The 19,875-nt window shown below is 53.3% G+C and overlaps 6 protein-coding genes across 6 annotated transcripts; 1 reads left to right on the top strand and 5 right to left on the bottom strand.

Annotated features, from left to right (window-relative positions):
- Nucleotides 1–1,255: 1,255 nt before the first annotated feature.
- SETTUDRAFT_97139 (uncharacterized protein) lies at nt 1,256–2,909 on the bottom strand (the record flags this gene model as incomplete). The annotated part of the gene is made up of 4 exons (XM_008032163.1): nt 1,256–2,059; nt 2,138–2,269; nt 2,329–2,596; nt 2,668–2,909. 4 exons carry the CDS (start codon nt 2,907–2,909, stop codon nt 1,256–1,258), a joined length of 1,446 nt encoding a protein of 481 aa, XP_008030354.1.
- A 1,652-nt stretch (nt 2,910–4,561) lies between these two features.
- SETTUDRAFT_23258 (uncharacterized protein) lies at nt 4,562–5,828 on the bottom strand (the record flags this gene model as incomplete). The annotated part of the gene is made up of 4 exons (XM_008031847.1): nt 4,562–5,183; nt 5,233–5,414; nt 5,467–5,561; nt 5,615–5,828. 4 exons carry the CDS (start codon nt 5,826–5,828, stop codon nt 4,562–4,564), a joined length of 1,113 nt encoding a protein of 370 aa, XP_008030038.1.
- Nucleotides 5,829–9,029: 3,201 nt separating this feature from the next.
- On the bottom strand, nt 9,030–11,000 carry SETTUDRAFT_156882 (uncharacterized protein; the record flags this gene model as incomplete). Its single annotated transcript, XM_008032162.1, has 3 exons — nt 9,030–9,914; nt 9,985–10,799; nt 10,859–11,000. The coding sequence occupies 3 exons, from the start codon at nt 10,998–11,000 to the stop codon at nt 9,030–9,032; spliced, it is 1,842 nt and encodes a 613-aa protein (XP_008030353.1).
- Nucleotides 11,001–12,483: 1,483 nt separating this feature from the next.
- On the top strand, nt 12,484–13,650 carry SETTUDRAFT_23256 (uncharacterized protein; the record flags this gene model as incomplete). The annotated part of the gene is made up of 4 exons (XM_008031846.1): nt 12,484–12,585; nt 12,636–13,043; nt 13,091–13,185; nt 13,233–13,650. The coding sequence occupies 4 exons, from the start codon at nt 12,484–12,486 to the stop codon at nt 13,648–13,650; spliced, it is 1,023 nt and encodes a 340-aa protein (XP_008030037.1).
- Nucleotides 13,651–14,082: 432 nt separating this feature from the next.
- Nucleotides 14,083–14,976, bottom strand: SETTUDRAFT_165522 (uncharacterized protein). Its single transcript, XM_008032161.1, has 2 exons — nt 14,843–14,976; nt 14,083–14,786 (listed from the first exon to the last, which is right to left on the bottom strand). The coding sequence occupies exon 2, from the start codon at nt 14,757–14,759 to the stop codon at nt 14,259–14,261; it is 501 nt and encodes a 166-aa protein (XP_008030352.1). The 5' UTR covers nt 14,760–14,786; nt 14,843–14,976; the 3' UTR covers nt 14,083–14,258.
- Nucleotides 14,977–15,525: 549 nt separating this feature from the next.
- On the bottom strand, nt 15,526–16,677 carry SETTUDRAFT_34762 (glycoside hydrolase family 105 protein; the record flags this gene model as incomplete). Its single annotated transcript, XM_008031922.1, has 1 exon — nt 15,526–16,677. One exon carries the CDS (start codon nt 16,675–16,677, stop codon nt 15,526–15,528), a length of 1,152 nt encoding a protein of 383 aa, XP_008030113.1.
- Between the last annotated feature and the right edge of the window lie 3,198 nt (nt 16,678–19,875).

Here is a 19,875-nt window from a genome sequence, read left to right as displayed (position 1 = left end):
CCCCCCGTATCTCTCTCTCTCTCTCCCATCAACCCTCCTCCTCCTCCTCCTCCTCCTCCAACCCACCCCCCTGTCCCCGTCCCCAAATAGTCTTACCCTTACTCCCAATCCAGGCATACTGCTTACGCCTATAACACCCGAGCTATTACACACGTAGCGAAACGAGGCGACCCCCATGTCCCGCTTCGCCTACGTACATAGCATGCATGCGTGTGCTATACCGAAACAGGTGCGAGTAGCGAGGATTATAGTTATGTCGTGCATAGAATGCCGTGTGTGGGGGGGATAGAGTTAGCAGACATGTATAGTAGTGGTAGTATATATATGCGTCAGGCGTGCTGGGCTTACATGTACAGGAAGGAAAATGACATCTCTTCCATCTGACATGAGCACTGAGGCGAACACGAACGATTGTTTATTTGCTGTGGTATCGGCAATGCTAATTGATGTTATTAGGGTTTTTTATGTGTCGGTAAATAGAGCGGGGATAGAAGTGGAAAGCGATAGGTAAGTAAGAGAGAAATAGTCATAGATTAAGCACCAAGCTGTGCCTCTGGGGTTCTAGCAAACATCTATATACACATGTCTGTATGCTATGTACATTTCATAAAGCACATGATGCTCCTTTTTTTCCTTTCCATGCTTCTGCTCATGCATATGTTGGTGAAAACATACATGTAAGCTAGGCTGAGCTTGCTGCTACACAGGAGCAGCTTTCATTACCATTAAACAAAACCAAAGACTGGTACATAGTTGTTAAGCATGCGAGTATTGACTTCTGTCCTTCTCATTCTCATTCCTCATGTCTTCTCCCTCCATCGCCAATGCCGAGATATCACGGGTCGGAAGAGGGGGAGCCATGAACAGAACAAGGGGAAAGAGAAAGAAGCAGAAGAAACAATACAACGCGTGGTCATGACGGTCGTGAGGTGCCGTGGGTGGGATAGGTATCATGTCTAGAATATGCGAATCAAAAGAAAAACGTTGAATCATCATGAGGAAACCAAAAAAGCAAGGGATGCAGGCGCCAAAAAGGAAAAATCGAGACGAGGAAAAGGATGGTTTCCTCGCAGTCGTAACGGCTCCGGATCCCGATGATCTGCTATCGTGGGTTCGTGAATCCGGGAACACGGGGATTCCCGGGGGGCATGCGGGCATGATGCGGAAAAGAAAAAAGAAAAGAGTAGGCAACTCTTTTTTCCCTCGTTTGTCATACACGTGGCGGCAGCGAAAGGTGCCGAGCAGGTTGTTTTGCCTAAAAGTACGTGTCGACGATATCGTATCCGCTGCGGAGAGCCCACTCGACGATTTCCATGCCGCTGAGTGCGCTGGCATAGTACGACTTCTTGTGGCCCTGGAGCGCATTGAATTTCTTGTAAGCGCCGTCGGCGAGGGCATCGGTCTCAAAGTGTGGAAAGTAGTCCCATTTGCGGAAGGCCTTGACGTCAGTTTCGTTAAAGGGCTGGGAAGGAGCCGTGGCATTGCGGGGGTCCTTGTTGATCTCGGACAAGCTCTTGATAAGCAAGTTTTTGGCAGCCTTTTCGGTTTGGAAATCATAGGGACCCCAGGACCAGGCGACCGAGACATTGGAGTTTCGGATGAGGTGCAGAATGGCTACCGGTTGGCCGTCGTTTGGCGGGGGCACATAAGGGGAGGCGCTTGCTGCAACATACGAAACGCCGTAGGGAAGCTCAAATTCGATAGCCGACGAGTAGTACTGGTGGGTTGAGACGTTTGCAAACGTAGTGTACTCTTCCTCTGTCAAGTCGACTCCGACGCGCTCCAGGTTGGCCAGGTTGGGCGGAAAGGCGAAGATGACGGACGAGCACTCTTGCTTTTTCCAGGAAACATAGTTGCCATTCGGGGTCGTGTAGGTCACGACAGGGTTGGCCCCTGATCGGTCCACGCAGCGGACCTCGGAAGACGTGTGGATGGGCGTGTGGCACAGCTCCTTTTCGGCATACTCGACGAACATCTTGTGGAAGTCCATGTAGTAGGCATCGTGCAGGCCGACAAAGGCCGTCAGAATGTCGGGGGTGAAGTACTTGAGGATGTATAGCTAGTGGGGTGTTAGCGCGCGCGCGCGTCGTGCATGCAGCATCCCTGCAACTATTTTTTTTGGCGCGTCATGACGTACTGCGGGAACGATATTGATATCGCCATAGCCGTACAGCGCGACGGCATTGACGAGCAGGATGGGCAGGCCGGTGAAATTGTTTTGGCGGAACCACTCGGCGCCGGAGACGGTGAACTCCTGGGGCACGCCATCCTATTGCGGCGTTAGCCTGGCGGTCGTGGTTGCGCGCATCAGTCAGCGGACGGGCGCACCTTGTAGTTGAGGCCGCTGATGGGCCGGAAGCGTTGATTCCAAAGCGCCATGTACCTGGGCACCTCGGCAGCGACGACGGCGGTCAATTGAGGGGTCAGGGCAGCCATGGGGGCAATGTCGCCGTTGGTGAAGTTGTACGTGTACTGGCTGCGTGCGCCGGCGAGCGGGAAGGGCTCGATGGCGACATTGGTCTTGTTCAGGATGCCAATGGTGTCGGTGTAGGTGGCATTGGAGAAGAAGGCGGCGCCGAGCGGGTGGAAGATGCCTCTGCGAGGGTGGTCAGCGGCGCCTGGTGGCGCGCATACAATGAATGCGATGCGGTGCGGTGCAACACATACCTGTCGTCGTACCAGGCCTGGCACTTGCCCCCGACTTTTTCCTGGCGTTCGAAGACGACGGCCTTGATGCCCTTGTCCTTGAGGCGGCCGGCAGCGGCGAGGCCTGCCGGGCCTGCGCCAATGATGCAGACGGGGTGAGTGTTGCAGTCGGGCTTGGGGGTGGTTGGGGCTGAGAGGGCCAGCGAGGCCAGCGAGGCCAGCGAGAGCAAGGGCAGCAGCAGCGGCGACGACGACGACCACATGGCGAGGGATGCGAAGACAGTGGAGAGGACATGGTGCGCACTCGAGGTACCTGCAGCTTATAATAGGCGTGTGTGCGTGGGCGGGTTGGGGATCCTTTTCGCAATGGGCGTCGCCCTGCCAGGCCATGGGCTGCGCGGTGCGTTGGCATTAGACGGGAAGCCGGCGGGCTAGCACCAGGATGGGCTGCCACTTGGGACGCCCACTTGGACTGTTGCGGCGAGTCTGGCGGTGCATGAGGTGAGTTTGGATGGCCAACGGTCGTGCGCCGAAGCACTGGGCGCCTCCTGTGACGTTGGCAGCGAGGGTCTGCTACTCGGGGCATTGATGACAATCTTGCTGGCGCCTGCACCCGTACGGTAAGTAGACGCACCACGTACGCCGTGTACAGCAACACCACCACCACCAGCATTGCCCGCGAGCCACACGAACCACTGCATCCGCCGCGCCTGCTACACTGGCCATGCATGTCGGCATGCATCGTCCATATGTACTTGTTTTACGAGTGCGAGTGCTTGCGACGTGCCGACGCAGCGGGGCGGTGAGCAGGCCGTGTGGCATATGTCATGGTGCCTTCAGCCTTGTCGCTAGTCTCCCCGCCAACGTCGCCGCGTTCCTGTTCCTGACTCTTCCAAAAGCTTCTCCCACTCACCCCACCCCACCTCGACCATCACCACGCCGCGTCCTGGGCGACTACGTGTCGCAACCACCGCCGCCCCTTGGACGCCTGTCTCGCCTGCTCTTGTCCCAGCGCTGCCCGCTGCTTGCCATGGCCGCCGCCGACTGCACACGCCCTGTCGCTTGACATCATGTTTCCGGCTCGCACTCGCGCACACAGACCGACCGCCTGCCGAAACACGAACAGACGACTTCGGCCTCCCTAGCTCTCTTCCGGAAACAAAAAAAAAGAAACTTGGCCGCTCTTGTCGCACCATGGCTGTGCACGGCCGGCATGCCATCGCTCCCGTTCATCTCGACCATGCCTGAGGCACAATGCAATGCCTGACCTCGCCCATGAACCATGATGTCAACCCCATCATGCGCACCCACGCCCGATGCACCTCGCAATCTGCCAGCCTGTCGCTGCGAAATTTCTAACAGACAGCGTCGACATGCCTAGAGAAAATTCAGCCGCGATACCGTCAAAGGGGTCTGCTGGTCAAGCGCACCTGTCTTCTCAGCCTCCGCTCTAGCGTGGCCCTCGCCACGGAACTTGCGCATCGCCGACATGTCAAAAAAGAACCCAATGCGCGAAACAAAACAACATGCAAAGCCGCTGTCATATGAGCTGACGTGATGGCATTTCCTGCTACCGCCCTAAACGCCCTGCTAGCACTCCAATAAATAAAAATAAATAAATAAATGAATAAAAAAGAGACTGGCATCGTGATGCGCAGCCGGCCGCCCAGACACAAAGGAAATACCAAGAAAAGAAGGAGGCGTCGAGCCCGACGGATCCGCCCACCCGCCGCGTACCAGACAGTATTGACAAGAGTAGGAAAATATAAACGAGAAATGAGAAAAGAGAACATGGATGAGCGTCACGAAACGACTAGCAGGGAATCCCCAGCTGCACGCCGCCCCTCACTCCACTCGCTCAACCAACGTATGCGAAGATTAAATAGACGTACTTCTATTGTACTGTGCCTCGCCATCAGTACATGTAGGCTTTTTGTTGCTCAATGTCAAGGTCGAACCGGCTCTTGTCCGTATTGCCACTCATCGGCCGCTCCGACAGCATGCTGCGGTGGCCCGACGCTGCGGTAATGGCAATGTCCTGCTGCGCCTCATCCGTTTCAGTCAGCCTGCGCGTGTCCATCTCAACCTGGTCGATGACAGGCGTAACCTTCTCCTTCTTCCTGCTGTTTTGCGACCCGCTGGCGTACCTAGAGCCCTGCTGCCGGGCTCGGTGCGGGAATAGCAACGGCTTGAGCGCCGGAATGCATCCGCAAATAACCCCGACGTTTGTTTCGACGGCTGTCCATACCCAGATCTGGTACCCCTCCCATGTTGCGTCGTATGTTTCAAACAGTGTGTAATGCACCCAGTAGGCCCGGAAGCTGCTGGCAACCACAATGACTCCGCCCACCGAGAAGAGAACCGCCAGTCCAATGCGTTGGCTCCATGGCAGCGAAAGCGAGAAGAGGGTAGGGATCGGCAGTGCGTAGATCATGAAGTCGGTTACGACGTTGAGCACACTCTGCACCACCAGCGGCGGTCCTTCCGGGATACAGTCGCGGTGGTCCGCATTCAGCCTCCAGTAACTCGAGATGGGACTGCAGCTGTTAGCACTCTCACATGACGTGCCGGCTTGGACGCACCTACATGCATTGAACCCACAGGGCAACGAGGAAGACGACGAAAGCAGCAAAGACGAGAGCAAACGTAGCCCACACCAACTTGCGGAACGTCGACTTTTCCGGTGCAATGCGAAAGTAGGAGACGAGGATCGACATCTTGACCGTCGACGATGCGAGGACGAACAGTGTCTGGCACGCCATGGACGCCTGCACAGGTTAGCATCAGCGTACAGTGCCCATGAGCCAGCTGCAGTCGTACCTGTCTTCCCACCATCATCTGGTGCGGCTTGAGGTCCCAGACATGGCGATCCCAGCCGTACAGCTGAGACGCCATGATGACCACGACGGTCGTGCCTGTATGACGAGTCAGCCAGTGTGGGGCTTGGCGCGAGCCGGGTGCTGCCTACCAATGCTGAAAATCATGGCCACAATCATCAGGTAGTCGTCATACCAGCTCTTCTTCAGCCATGAGATGCGCACCCAGAGCCGGAGAAACACGACCAGCATGGCAATGGGGAGCAGCGTCAACTCAACAATCATCAGTCCGGGGCCTCTGGTGACGGGGTCGACATAGTTGGGCTTGGGCCATGACAAAAGGACCTCTGGCGGGGGGGACCTCATCGTGGCCGCAGCAGAGAGGGGTTCAGCAAGCGTGTATGGATGTACTCTCGAGTCGCAAATGGGCGTCAGACTGAGGAACGAGCGTCATCAGCAACCAAGATGCACGGGACTGGGAATGGACAGGAATATAACCCTCGATGGAGGCGAGGGAGGCCTCGGACCAGCCTACTCGAGCTGCGCCGTGCACGCCCGCCCGGCTACCAGTGGAACTTGCACAGTACGCAGGTACACAGCAAGTGTCGTCTATGCGGCATTATTGGTAGGCGTCAACGGCCTGTCCGTCGCGGGTACTGGATGGTGTCGGATTGGCCCGCAGGGGTGCCGGTATTATGCACCCACACCCACGCCCACACAGCCTGGCTCAGCAGCGCGCGCCGTGACTTGCTGGTACATTGGACGACTGTGGAGAAGCGAGCAGCAGCAGAAGAAAGCTGAGGGTGGAGCGGGCCTGGCTGGGTCCAGGCATCTTGCTGCTGCGGCTCTTCAGTGGCTACAGCGACAATCTACGCCTGGCCAATGGCCGTCCAGAAGCCGGGGGTGTCTGCCATCGATGTCGCTCCCGGCGTCTGTGCGCCTTGCCGTTGCTCGACTTGATTTGGGCTTGTTGATATGAGGCGATATTCTGGTCGACCGATGGCTTTTCTGCTATACGGGCGCAAATCTCGACAAGCTGTCGTGGTCGTGCCTCTGTCTGCGCTGCCGCTGCGCTTCCCCCACGCGCCTGTCGCGTGTCGTCGTTGAGAGGCCCAAGGGTCCCCGCCTTCGTTTTTTGCCTGTTGTGGCGAAGCGCCCTCGGATCGGCCGCCGGCCTGCAGGGTCCTCCCCCAACCCTCGCCCGCCTGCCAGCGAATAACCTCACCGCATCCCATCCGACTGTGACGACCCGTGCTGGCGGGCGATGCGATGCGAGGCGGAAGCGGGACCAGGACAGCGTCAGTTGCGACTTCTCCGCTCGCTCGCGGCCTCCCTACAGCACAAAAAAATCTCCGAGCCTCTTCCAAGACCGCTTCCAAGACCTACCCACTCGCCCTTCAATCTCAACTGTCTCTACTGGCATCCCGGTATTCGGTACTACCCAGATACACTGAGTGCCGTAAGCTTGCCACTCACGCTCGACGAATCAGAAGACACGAGGCGGCAACCTTGATATAGCCTACCTTTCCATACTCGACATGGCTGGAACCGCCCATGCACGCCATTCTGCCCACAGCCCCCATCAAGACTGGGCATGCCTACGCGGGCGCACCGGAGGGCCATCCACTCCCGCTACGCAAGACGTGCAAGCTGGAGTCACACAAACGTCTCCACCCAAATTGTTGACTGAAAACCCTGCACCTTGTCCCTTTCCATGCAAACGTCGCACACTTTTCCCTGTCTTTCTCGCTCCACTCAGACCACCTCCCCGCCCATGGTGCCCAGCTCCCCCCTGTACTGGCCACTGCACCAGCCAGCCGTTACCTACTCGAGCTATTCACAGACCGATACGAATGCGCCTTTGGTGAACAAAGTTCTGCGTCCCCAATCGCTTGGATGCTGTTTAGCGGCATGCACGCATCACGTTCGCATCCGATCGGCGTTGTGACAGCTCGTTGGAGCGAATTTGCTTTTCAGCCCTCCACAAACACCAAGTAGACTGCCAAGCAGTAAGATCAACAACAAAAACAACAACAACGACAATCCGAGCTCCCGTCTTGCTGCGATCAGGGCTAGGCGTATATGGGTCCAGACAAGCGGGGTACCGCTTCCAAGATGTGGTCCACTAATCTTCGCGGCCAGATGACGAAGCTTCTTCCTCACGTCTGTTGCATGTACCGCACCTGATTGGTGCTTAGCATATGGGCAGGTCATCTGATGTCCCCTTTTGTCTATCCAGGTACATTGTCAACTCCTCGGATGCACGGATCCACTGCAACACGTTGGGACTCTCAGAGACCGTCGCACAGCCTATGCTGCGTTTTCTGTCCAACAGTGCTGCCATCACGTCTCTCACAGGACAGCTCTGGATGGTTCAGCCGCAAACCCGACCATCGTACCACTGAAAGACTCCCAAGGTTTTCAATAGAACACGCATTATCTACTGCACCCGAAATTATACGAAAAGCAAAAAATACACCTCATGGCAACACAGTCATCCACGCTATTGTCGGTCTAGGTCTAATCGCGACAACCTCTTTCTCCTAGCACTCACTAAACTTCGTACCTGAACAGTGCACGCAAAGCGCGGAACGCCATATCGCCTCGACATGCCTCAGGCAACTGCCGGCAGGGAACGCCCTGGCCGAGCACGTGCCTCCGCGCCTCGACTCCACTCTAACTTTCCCAGCTGTCTGGAACGACAGCGAATCGATGCACCTTCTGCCATGACGAGCATATCTACCACGACATTGGACCTGGATAGTTTGCGCCACCAACAGAGCAGAGCAAAGCCTTGCTCAACACCGTTTTTTTGTCGCCCAACAATAGTACCTTGGTTACGACGTCAAGCTCACTTCGCGACAGTATCGACGCCACTGAAGTGCCTCTAGCCCTATCACGCCTATCACCATCACAGCCCTACACCATTCCCTCCCTCCAACACCCCTAATTCGTGAAGCTGATTGTGCAGATCGCCGTCTCATTTCCATTGTGCCCCACAGCCATCATCCCAACACCTGCCCAGTGTCTGCTACTACAAAAGAAAAACCACTACCCGAGGAACCGAACCGCTTCCCCCTCAAAGCTTACTCTCTAGGAAAAGGTTAGAATCAATCACAGCACGTCGCTGCCGCTTGGATCCTGTTCGCCACCCCCGATCAATCACACAAGAACAGTCAGCAAGCCAGCCCTCTTCCCGCCTCCCCCCCTGAGACTCTGCTCGCCCTGGCTCGCTAAACAGCACACTCCTCACGCCCATCGTCATCACTATTGCCTTCGTTTAAGACATACGTTGACCACCTACGTAACCGACTCATGCTAGGCCAGTACGGATACGGGACATGATCGGGCTTCTTGTCTGCCTCGTATGCTGGGGAGGTTGGGCTCATGTGACGTTCTGGCACACTCGTCGGCGGCTATGTCGATTGGCACTTGTGCTTGGTACGTAAGCCTGTGATGTGAAGTCTTTATTCTGCAGATGAAAAAAAGTGTCTCGGAACGATGAACCCGCATTCCCCCAAGATGAAGATCTTGACAAGTGATTGACGTGCATGAAGCCATGTCCAGCTACGCCGCCGCCGCCGCTGCCCTCTTCTTGATCAGATCTGCCGCCTTCTCGGCAACCGCATACATGGTGGCCTGCAAATGGGCCGCAGGAATCAACGGCAGGATACTTGCATCCACAACACTCAACCCCTGCACGCCATACACGAGCAACTCGTCACTGACACAGCCCCCCAGCTCCAGAGGCAACATACTGCATCCTCCGCTCGGATGCGCAAACGTCGGCTGCAGCGTGCCTGTATCGATGCTCCCCTGCACAATCTCTTCGTCAGTCACGTACTGGGCGCCCGGTGCCGTCTCCACAGGCTGGTACCGCGCGAGACGAGGAGACTTGGCCCAGTGTGCACGGTTGAACCGCGTCAGTGCCACCATGACATGTGCGTCGAGCGGGTTCTGAAACGTGTTCCATTGCACAACGGGGTACCCCCGGGGATTCGTTGTGTTCAGTGTAATCGTTCCCCGGGACAGCGGTTTGTTGTTTGCGATTCCCGAAAGGCCCCAGGGCTGGATGACGATTTCACCGACAGCCGAGGTCGTGCTGGCGAAGTGCTTGCGGAGGATGGCGCGCTGTGCATTGAAGCCTGCGAGGAGCTGGCTGTCGTTTTTGTAGCGCGCGGGGAGGAACGAGGATGCATCTTGTGAGTCGAGTTTTGCTATGGTTTCGTTGAAGGCTGGGTCGAAGTGTTGCAGAGCGAGGAATACAAGGCCGTTTGATTTACCCGCCGAGTAGGGTCCGCTGCGTGAGGAGAGGTATTGCGTGTAAGCTGTCTGATTGAATGTCGAGTTTGTATTCAGCGCACCCATATTCTCTGCATCGAGATTCTGCAGCTCAAAGTTCATGTAATTGGCGACGTGATCTTGGAAATTGGAGCCGACGCCTGCGAGGTGCTGTACCACATATCCCATGTTAGAAAATAATGCTCTAACTGGCTAAGCAGGGTTGGTTTCGCTTACTTACTTTCTTGACAGTAATGCCGGCGTCCTCCAGGACATCAGCAGGCCCGATACCAGAGTACATGAGCAGGTGGGGAGTAAACACGCCCCCTGCAGCGAGAACGACTTCTTTGGCCGCAAACACCTGCGCCTGTTTACCGCTGCTGTTCCGCGTGAACTTGACGCCCGTAGCTCTCAGTGCGCCGCCGACCCCGTCCCTTGAAAAAGTAATCTCATCCACGTGCGTCTCCGTCAGCAGCTTGAGATTTCCCCGCGATACGATCGGATCGTAATACGCCGTGCGCGCGGTCGACCTCATGCCCGTAGCTGCATCAATCGAATTCGGCGACCAGTAGTGGCCGACTGGCTCTGCGAATCCTTCCTTTGGATGCGGAATATCAATGTCGTCCCACGAATGATACATGTGCTTCATATCCGGGAACTGGTAGTCTGGAATGGAAACGCGGACGGGCCCGTTGCCGTATGCGCTTGCATCATACGAGATGCCGAATCGGGCGGTTGTCGCGCTCGACGGCGCATCAAAGTGGTTGCTTTTGAGGAAATACGGTTGCAGGCTTTTCCAGTCCCAGCCGCGGTTTCCGAGCTCCGCCCAGGCGTCGTAGTCGGCGTTGGCGCCGCGGTCGAATTGCATGCCGTTTACGAAGGAGCCGCCACCTACGACGTTGCCGACTGTGACGAGGAACGACTGGTTGCCGAGATTGGGGACGGGCGCACTGTGGATGTCGTACATGGCGGCAAGGTTGAGGCCGCCGGAGTTGCCGGGGATGCTGGAGAGTGTACTGTTGCTGAGGGCACCGTTTTCAATCACCAAGATCGTCTCTGTGGGTGGTATTGTTAGTGGGTCTAGTTGGGAGATGATGTTCCTGGGAGCGACTTGCTGTTTTGATCCTCGCTCAGCCTGTTCGCAACCACAAGGCCCGTTGTTCCGCCTCCAACAATGACATAGTCGTATACGGTATTATTGGTGATGTCTGCGTATACTGACGATCCGAGCAGCGAGAGGAAAACAAACAAAAGCATTTTCGATTCGGTTTCTTCGCCTAGCGAATGAAATGACGAAGATTGCTGGATACCCGCAAGTACGAAAAACGGGAAAGTTCAGAAGGACTGTCGCTGTACGGAGGCAAATTGAAGTTGATAGAGCAGCATGTTAAATGTTGCCAGCATGATGGTGCTAGATGCGAGGACCGGTCCCTGCAGATTCTAGACTGTGGCGGCTGCCGTGTATTCCTCATCGGAGGCAATGAACCGATGGTCATATCGGGGTTTGATTTACGGCGCGGACAATGCTAGTCAGGGGCGCTGTGAAGGGCGAGACTGAAAACTAGGTGATGGTTGTCGTTGAGGGTCCGCGGGGTTGTTTGCTGATGACGTTTCGAGAGTAAACAGAAACAGAAGCGAGGCACATGGGGAAGGAGTGACTCGCAGTCAGCTGCTTATGATGTTTGTAGCCACCATCAAGCATCTATGTGTGGTTTTCCAACATGGCGCTTCGATTGATGCCACGAGGCTCAAAATGCTCGGTGGCTCTGGTTCCGTGTAGACGGGTCAAAGGAATCCTTTAGACCTCCCGCGGCATGAGGAACCGAATGAAATCACTTCGCTTGGGTATTACGGGTGCCTGCCTGTTCATGGGCTATTCCCAATCGAGGCAGCTTGTGGAGACGGACTTAACGGTACTTCTGCTTCTTTCCATCCGAACAGAATCTCAACGCAACTCCCAACATCCCACGCCACCAACGTCTCCTTGCCTAAACACATGTCACATCCATCACGAAGCCTTATGCCAGTTTTAAAGTTGAGATGCATAGTCTGCTTCCTCTCTTGACCAATATAAACTTGAATTCATATCCTGCTGGTCTCGCGCCTTCTTTTGTGCAAAGGGGAGCCCCTTGCAAGATTACGTTGTCATCTGAAAAGCCGGTCGAACAAATCGGCAGTTTCTATCCGCGGAGACTTGATAACCATAAGGATTCTTTTCAACAGCCGAGCAAGAACTACAGTCTCGGAAAAATTCATCACCACATTTCAGTTTCGACTATCACAGCCTAGCGTCATTTCCGTAACGGTCGCCGTGCATGCTAATGTGCAAAAACTCGCTACAATATCAAGAGGCACAGCGAGGTATTTGGAAAGAAAAAAATATGATTGGCCTAGCTCATCAACAACGTATCTCCGATGGTAAGAGGACCATCCATATATGAGATTGTAAGATGGACGGCTCGCCACTTCAGAAACAGGTACTTATCGCGCCCACGCCCTCCCTTTGCGCCATTCCAATCGGAAATTGTACCTGCCTGGTGCACTGCATCTCAAGTATCTGAGACATTGTTAACACGCGCCGTATACGAGAAGCTATATCTTCAAGTAGCTTCTTTCACATGTTGCAAAGTCTGCCTTGGATCCCTGTCCAACACTCTCTCCTTCATCCCTCAACATGGAACAGTCATCACCCAAGAAATGGCCCAATCGTGGTGGTCAACTTACCGCCACTGCATCCATAATGGCCACTCTATGTACACTTGTAGCCGTCTGGCGGCTTGCCATCCGCCTGCAGATCAACAGGCGTTTGACATTGAGTGATTGGCTCATGGCAGGTGGTGTGGTATGTTTACATATACATTTCAGTAAGTCGAAGCTGATGATTCTTCCTAGGTTCTGAACTTCCTGGGCTGTCTGCCCTACGCCGTATTAGCTGCAAAAGGTGGCCAAGGCCGGCTGATGTCAGATCCGTGGTGGCTCATACCTGGGCGCATGTCGAACGAGCTACACATGATCTTCATCACCCAATGTTTGAACGTATATGCAATGTTCTTAGTCAAAGCTTCGATTTGTGCTTACCTAATGGCGTTGGACTTTGGCCGCAGCTATCGGGTTCTCATCTGGACATCCGTCGTCATCGTTGTACTATGCAACTTTGTCATGATGCTGATATTGCACTTTGCATACTGTCGGCCTTACTATTCACGATGGGACTTTGCAGTGCAGGGAGAATGCTGGCCTGAAGCAGTCAGCGACGTAACTGCCTATGTACAGATTGCATCCAATATTATCACTGACTTGGTGAGTAGTCTAAATGATATTTGAGCTTCAAGGCTAATGCATTACAGATCTATGCCGCTGCACCCATTGTATACCTAAGAAACGTAAAGCTCAGCACACAGACACAATGGGGCGTACGAACTGTTTTCTTGCTGGCATTAGTGTTAGTTTCACCGTCCACTGCCCAAAGCACACACTTACCCACCACAGTGGTACAGGTCTTTCCATTGCCAAAATCCCCATTACCGCAAAGTTTCTTCGATCCGAAGAGCTCATGTGGGACGCCATCGACCTAAGCATCTGTAGCATCAACGAAGTCTGCGTCGGTATTATTGTCGCCAATCTGCCACCCCTCCGGAAAACGATCCTGGGTGTATTCTCCAGAATTCTTCCAGAGAGCTTTGCTACGGCCATTGGGGTCTCACGGAAACACAACAGCCAGTTCAATGCTGTTTCTTTGCAATATACTTCCAAGGGTCGTACAAAGCTTCAGGATGATGCCGATGGTGAGAGCGAGCGCTGCATCCTCAAATTAGGAGAGAGACAGCAGCATTGGAACATTATGAAGACAACACATGTGAGCATATGCGATGAAGCTGCAGGCGGTAAGGAAACAATAACAGTGTAAAGTACCTTAGGCCAGATAGAATACTTGCGATGGCTACATTAGGACATGGATGGGATATTCACTAAACAAGTGTTGGACAATCCATGGAACAACAAGTAAAGCATGTAAAATCACCCAGCAACATGTAACACCCCCTTTTCAATCTCATTCTCATCGGTCAGCCAAAGGCATACAAAATGTTTACTTTTCTGCCACCCGGTTTTCCCAGCTGCATTGCTGGCGCCGCCACAACTAAGCCGCCACTGCAATTCTTCTCCGAAGGCTTTCCAGCCTCTACTTCTTTTTTCTAGCCATTCAGCCGACTGCTCATACCAACGGACAATGTAGTACGTAACACAACTCTGTCGATCCACGTCGACAAAAGACAGGGAATTTTGCCATATTGATTTTATGCAAGCAAAGAGAGACGGTGAATTATCCCATGTGTTGTGCAACTTTTCGCATTTCGTAATGATGTTCGAAGATAATCAAGAGTGCTAGCAAATAACTGCGTTGTAGATCGTCTAATTAAACAAATGGTATTATACTGTGCACGAGACCTCATTGCAAAAAAAAGCCGACATTAAACCGTAAATACTCGTATGCCTCCATGTGTCTTCCCCCCCCCCTTACAACAGGGCACCGGCAAGCGCAGAAACAACAACCATACCCAGCATACCGAGACCAGCCTTGCTGACGCCCACAGCGGGCGCTGCGCCCTTGTGGTCCTTGTCTGAAGCCCCCGATCCCGTCGCACCAGGCCCGCTGCCCGATGTGCGGCTCGCGCCCGCGACTCCGCTTCCAGTGGGCGTGCCGGTGGCGGTAGCCGAGTTGTTTGAATTGCAGAAGATCAAGCGGGGATCTACGCCGCCGTCCATGAAGCACGTCTGCAGCTCGCGGACCGACTGCTCAAAGCTGAGGCAGAAGTATCCGCACGAGCCATTCCATTGCTCGACAGGCGCCTTCTTGCAGCATTTGGATAGCACGTCGGTCGTGTTGGAGGGGACGCCGCTGGTGCCGCCGACGGCACACGCTGCATCTTTGGTCGGGAACTCGGAGAAGACGGCGGAGCCGCAGGTAGAGCCGGCGCTGGGTGCGCTGGTGGTGGCGGTGGAAACGACTGACGACATGGTGGAAGGTTGTTGGGGATGGTGGTTCTGCAGTGGCGGTTAGGATTGGGTTCAACCGCTAGAAGGTAACGATGTTGGCTTACTGTGCTTGGTGGGCTGGCGTGAACAGGGTAAGCAGCGGAAAGAGAGGCGAGTTGCTGAGCGGCCGATTGTCTGTCTGTGTGTTGGGTTGTGCGTATGTAGTATGGATGCTAGTTGTAAATGAAACGACAGACAGGTAGGGATGAGGAGCGGTCAAATATCCAGCAGCACAGAACTATGTATGACATTAGCGCATGTCACCTGATCCTTCTAATGCGACCCTGTTAGCCATCTGCCCTGTCTATCATTTGGGCTCAGCTGGTGATCTGAGGCTGGGAGGTTGCTTGCTCCAGCGTGGCTCGTGGCTCCACAAGACAGCGGTAGGGGGCCCCGTATCAAGCGTTATTTTTGGCAGCTTATGACGAAGCACCCCGACAGCTCTTTGTTGATTCGGTTTCGCCAGCCAAGTACGGCTGTGGAAAAAAGCAGATGCAGCCTGTTTGAGCGACGCTGCAGGGGAGGCGGAGTTTTTCCGCCTAGCATTGTAAGTTGCTTCAGTTTCGCGGGGCTGGGCAAATGTGTGGCTTGGGGTGGTTGGCGAAATGCGGTGGCGGAAAGGTGGCTCCACGACTCATGTCAGCAAAAAAAGCTCAGAACCCAACCATGCGAGAAACAAGTTTTAGATATGTACAATCATTACAAGGCTGCGTTATATATACAATAGCATCGAGGTCCTTGGTTTTTACTACAATCGAGCCTTCTCCGCCTCGGTGGCAGCGTACATGAACGCACCAGCACCCTTGCCGTCATTGACGAGCGTCTCAACACCTGTGTAGTATTCGTACGAGGCATCGCCCTTCAAGCTTCCAACCGTCACGGTACCCGTGAAGCTGATTGTGCCGTTCTTCTCGTACTGGATAAAGTCATCCAGCAGCAGGTCCCAGGCCTTGCTGGCCGTCTTCCGGTATTCCTTCGGCAAGAGTCCCAGCCTGACTCCCTTCAGGTACGAGTAAGTAAACATGGCGGTTGCACTCGACTCGATGTAGTTGCCCTGCCTTCCAGCAAGCTCCGGGTCCATCAGAAGCCACCAGCCGCCACTGGTGTCCTGGACATTCTTGATTCCAGATGCAAGAGTGATGTAGTATTTGAGGAGCTTGGCGTAGCCGGGGTGTGTCTTGGGCCAGACTTCCAAGACCTCGACGAGCGCGACGAAATACCATCCCAGAGCACGGTCCCATACATATGGAGAGGTGCCAGTCTCTGGGTCTGCCCAGACAGTCGACTTATCTGAGCTGAAGCCGTGGTAGAGAAGGTTGGTGGTCTGGTTGCGGCAGTGCTCCTCGATGAGGTCGAATTGTAGTTCAATGTCGTTCCAGGCTGTTGTGTTTTGGGGCTCAAAGTAGGCTGTGTAGGTTGCGTAAAATGTATCAGCCATGTAGATACCATCTAGCCACATTTGGTTTTTGTAGGTAGGCGCACGATGCCAGAAGCCTCCTTCGGGGGTGCGTGGCCATCGGTTGAGCTGCTCACGGAGGCCCTTGGCCGCAATCACATACTTGCTGTCCTTGCGACCTTCTGAGTTCCAGAAGTATAGAATGTTGTTTCCAATGCGGATGTCGTCAAGACTGTAGAAGGTAGAGTTCCAGCCTTTGAGAGTGCCGTTGGACGAGACGATGGAGGACAGGGCCTTGGAGGTGTAGGCGAGGAGGGCTGCGTCTTTTTGTGTAGTCGCGGCCTTTTGCATGCCTTCGTGGATGACTGAAGAAACGTAGTGGTTGTCAATTGGGTGGCCTTTGGACAAGAAAGACGTGGCCATCCACGTGGACCATGGCTTGGTAGAGTTTGTAGCGGCCAGTGTGGTGCCGGCCAGCGCCAAGGTCAAGGCAGGGAGATGCATGGTGGCGAGACTGTACTTTCGACAAAGTAGAGATGTCGGAACGAAACAGTGGGCCTTGGTGGAGCAAAGGAAACACCTGTTTTCCTTGTCTGCCTCGAGCCACTACGTCCTTATATATGCTATGATCACTGTCATCGAGGTAGAAGCGGCTCGTGCATGCATCCTGCTTGTCCGGCACTAACATGGGCATTGCAATATTAAATGATGCAGGCCCCGCCCACTGGGGCCACCAACTCTCCACCCTTAGGTCTGGATACACATTATGAGAATGTCTGCCGCGCGGGATCTAGGCAATAATGGACGAGTTCGGTAAGCGATAGACATGGTGCTGGCCTTGGCAGCGGAGAAATTAGTGATTGGGGGTACTTTGTAGGGGTCCAAAATACCGCAAGTAACGGACAGCATCCAAGACTCGAGCGACGGAGAAAAGACGCCAACGCACAGCATGTCTACCAAGACGGACATCCGACTTTTCTGAAACGCGGTGCGAATAAATCTTGCTGTCGACTGTTGGCCGCTGGCCATGGGGCTGGGGAGTCAGGGGAAAGCGCAGGGGCGGGTTTGTTCTAGGGTCGGCTAAAGCACTACCTTACTAGTCTTATCAAGCGTGCCAAGAAGGCGGGAACATTTCTTGACTCTCCTTGACGCTTTCCGCCTTTTCACGCTCGAGCGTTATTTGGTCTGTGTTCGAACGGCAATTTGCAGACTTCCCCATCGTAGCATGGCCCCAGCATACGGGACTCTGCCACTGGCTCTCGACCTGGGCAAGGTATGAACAGTGAACGACTACTTCAATCCAAAATTCGTCAAAAGAATGGGTTTTGCCACCTGTTATTGGAACTTGAGATGTATATTAAGACGAGTCGTTGGTGGCTTGTCCTGCATGAAGAAATGAAAGCTAATTGGCTGCTAGAAGCTCTACGGCCACTCATGTCACCTACGCTAACGAGTTAGGAATTGCCATATTGAGTTAGTCTTCCGGTCACGTGAAACACAACAAGTTCTCAATCACTCACTCACTTTGATATCTATTATAGCGCAACAGCTTCAGCTTGATAGTGCAGTGTCCTGGCATGGCTTTGGATAATTGTACTTTTGGCCACTTGTTCAACCCAGTGGCTGGTGTCTTCTCATGCAAAAGGGAATGGGAGCTGATTGGCTCTAGAAAACTCCGCTGCTATTCGTCCGATACCTGCTGATATATTAGAGATCTTTGTGTCAGGTTGGATACGCTAAACAGCCCTGTCACATGATGACTACTGGGGCAGCCAGAACAGTGTAGTAACTGCAGGCTGCACCTCCTATTCAGTACCGTTACAGGCTGTCGGGATGTTATATACGAAAAACTTGCTCTCTACAGGAGCTAGAGGTATTATCGAAACCCCAAGCCCCTACATAGCATATATTTAGATGGAAAGCGATCTAACAAAAATATATAGCGAAAGCTCCGCTCATTTTCAGCAACTTTGTGGGCCGTAGGAACAGTCAAATTGTGAAAGGGCGAAGGTTTCTTGGTTAAATATAAACATTCCTACAGCCCGTGACGGAGCTGAAAAGAGGTGCAGCTTTAGCTGTTTTTCTGGCCGTTCCGGCGTTCCGGCTTCTCTCTAGTTTCTCCGGCTTCTCTGGTGTTCTGGCTGTTTTGGCGTTCGTCATGTGACGAGAGCTTGGCGAGACTAACCTAAGACGGAGATTTCTAACATCTTGGCACCCATTCAACGAATCATAGCTGAGCTTCTTAGAGCCAATAAGAATCGATTCTGCCAACGAAGTCTTGCATTTTGAGCCCCTAGTTATGGGAAAACGATGACTTAGCTAACACGTGACTGATTCTAATATGCAGCTAAAGCTGCAATAAGCCATTGCCCTTCCTGAGTCTGCCCGCAAGCCTACACAAACACGATACATATTACTATGCTTAAGCTACCCTGCTGTGAGACCTCTTACATGTACTCACTTATCTATTCGGGGCAGCATTCAACCTCGGAATTATTAGGATATGCGATGCAATTCTTGGATCATAGACTTACGCGCATTTCCTGAACCCAATTGTTTTCCTGGCCTTTCGTGATGCAGCTCCCCACTAGATCAGACCTATGGAACGTAAAACCTTTGTCGTGATCACACTTCCTGCGGGCGGCCGGGGTGTCGGTTTTGCCGTCGTACACGTGGTAATTCTAAAAGGGAATTATTTTAGACGTAGTCTCAAGGTGAGAGTAGTATACAAACCTTGCCCTGCTATAAGTCAATATCTAATGCCGATGTATATGGTTCTGAATATACTCACGTCAATTTCTTTCACGATGCAATTGCCCTCGAAATGTTTATAGAAAGTACAACGTTTCTCTGCAAGTGCGACAGAGGCGAGAAACGTCAATAGTACCAGGCTAATCTGCATACTGGGCAAAAGTTAAGATTGCTTGACGCGAAGATACGTATAGGCAGTGTTTAGGTAGTAGATAGGCTTTCACTAAGCTGTAGGAGAAAAGAGAATTTGATGAGGAGAAATTTGGCGGAACGCCATGAGCTTTATATTCATCGCATCGCAAATGATGTGAGATTTGATACCCTAAATTGAGACTGGATTGACGGGAGAACAATCAATAAGGTTTAATGAGTGTTATCCCTAGACTAAGTTTCTGACAAAGCCCTATGCGCATGGTGTAAGCACTCTTCTACTCGAAGCACGACTATCATATGCGTATCATATGCAGACTGATTTGCCCAATTTATTATTCTAGACTCTGAATACTCATTCTCTACAGAGGTGACTGTCAAAAGTTCTTGCTAACAGGGACTCATCAAGTACTACCAAAAATACCGCCGAAGACTATAAATTATACTGAGTTTGTTAGTAACAGCCCTTAATAGAGTAGTTTAAAGAAGGCATAAGCTACTAAAGGTTATACTTTCATAATACGCTCACTCTATATAACGTATTCCACCACCGAGAGTGCCACCCCACCGAGAGTGCCACTTTTTCTTGGCATCGCGAACTTCACGTACGAAAGACAATGCCTCAACAACAGAACGTGATATTTACTCAGCAAGAGGGTAGGCTTACTCTAGCAGTTCAGGCCTATCGTACAGGCCAGTTTAAGAGCATTCGACGCGCTGCAGCAGCCTATAACGTCCATCATCAGCAGATCTCTCGGCGGCTTCAAGGAATCACCTTTCGACCTACGACGCAGCCAAATT

This window comes from Exserohilum turcica, assembly GCF_000359705.1.
Source record: "Exserohilum turcica Et28A unplaced genomic scaffold SETTUscaffold_7, whole genome shotgun sequence".
Taxonomy (NCBI): Eukaryota; Fungi; Ascomycota; class Dothideomycetes; order Pleosporales; family Pleosporaceae; genus Exserohilum; species Exserohilum turcicum.
This window is presented reverse-complemented; position numbering and strand designations above follow the sequence as displayed.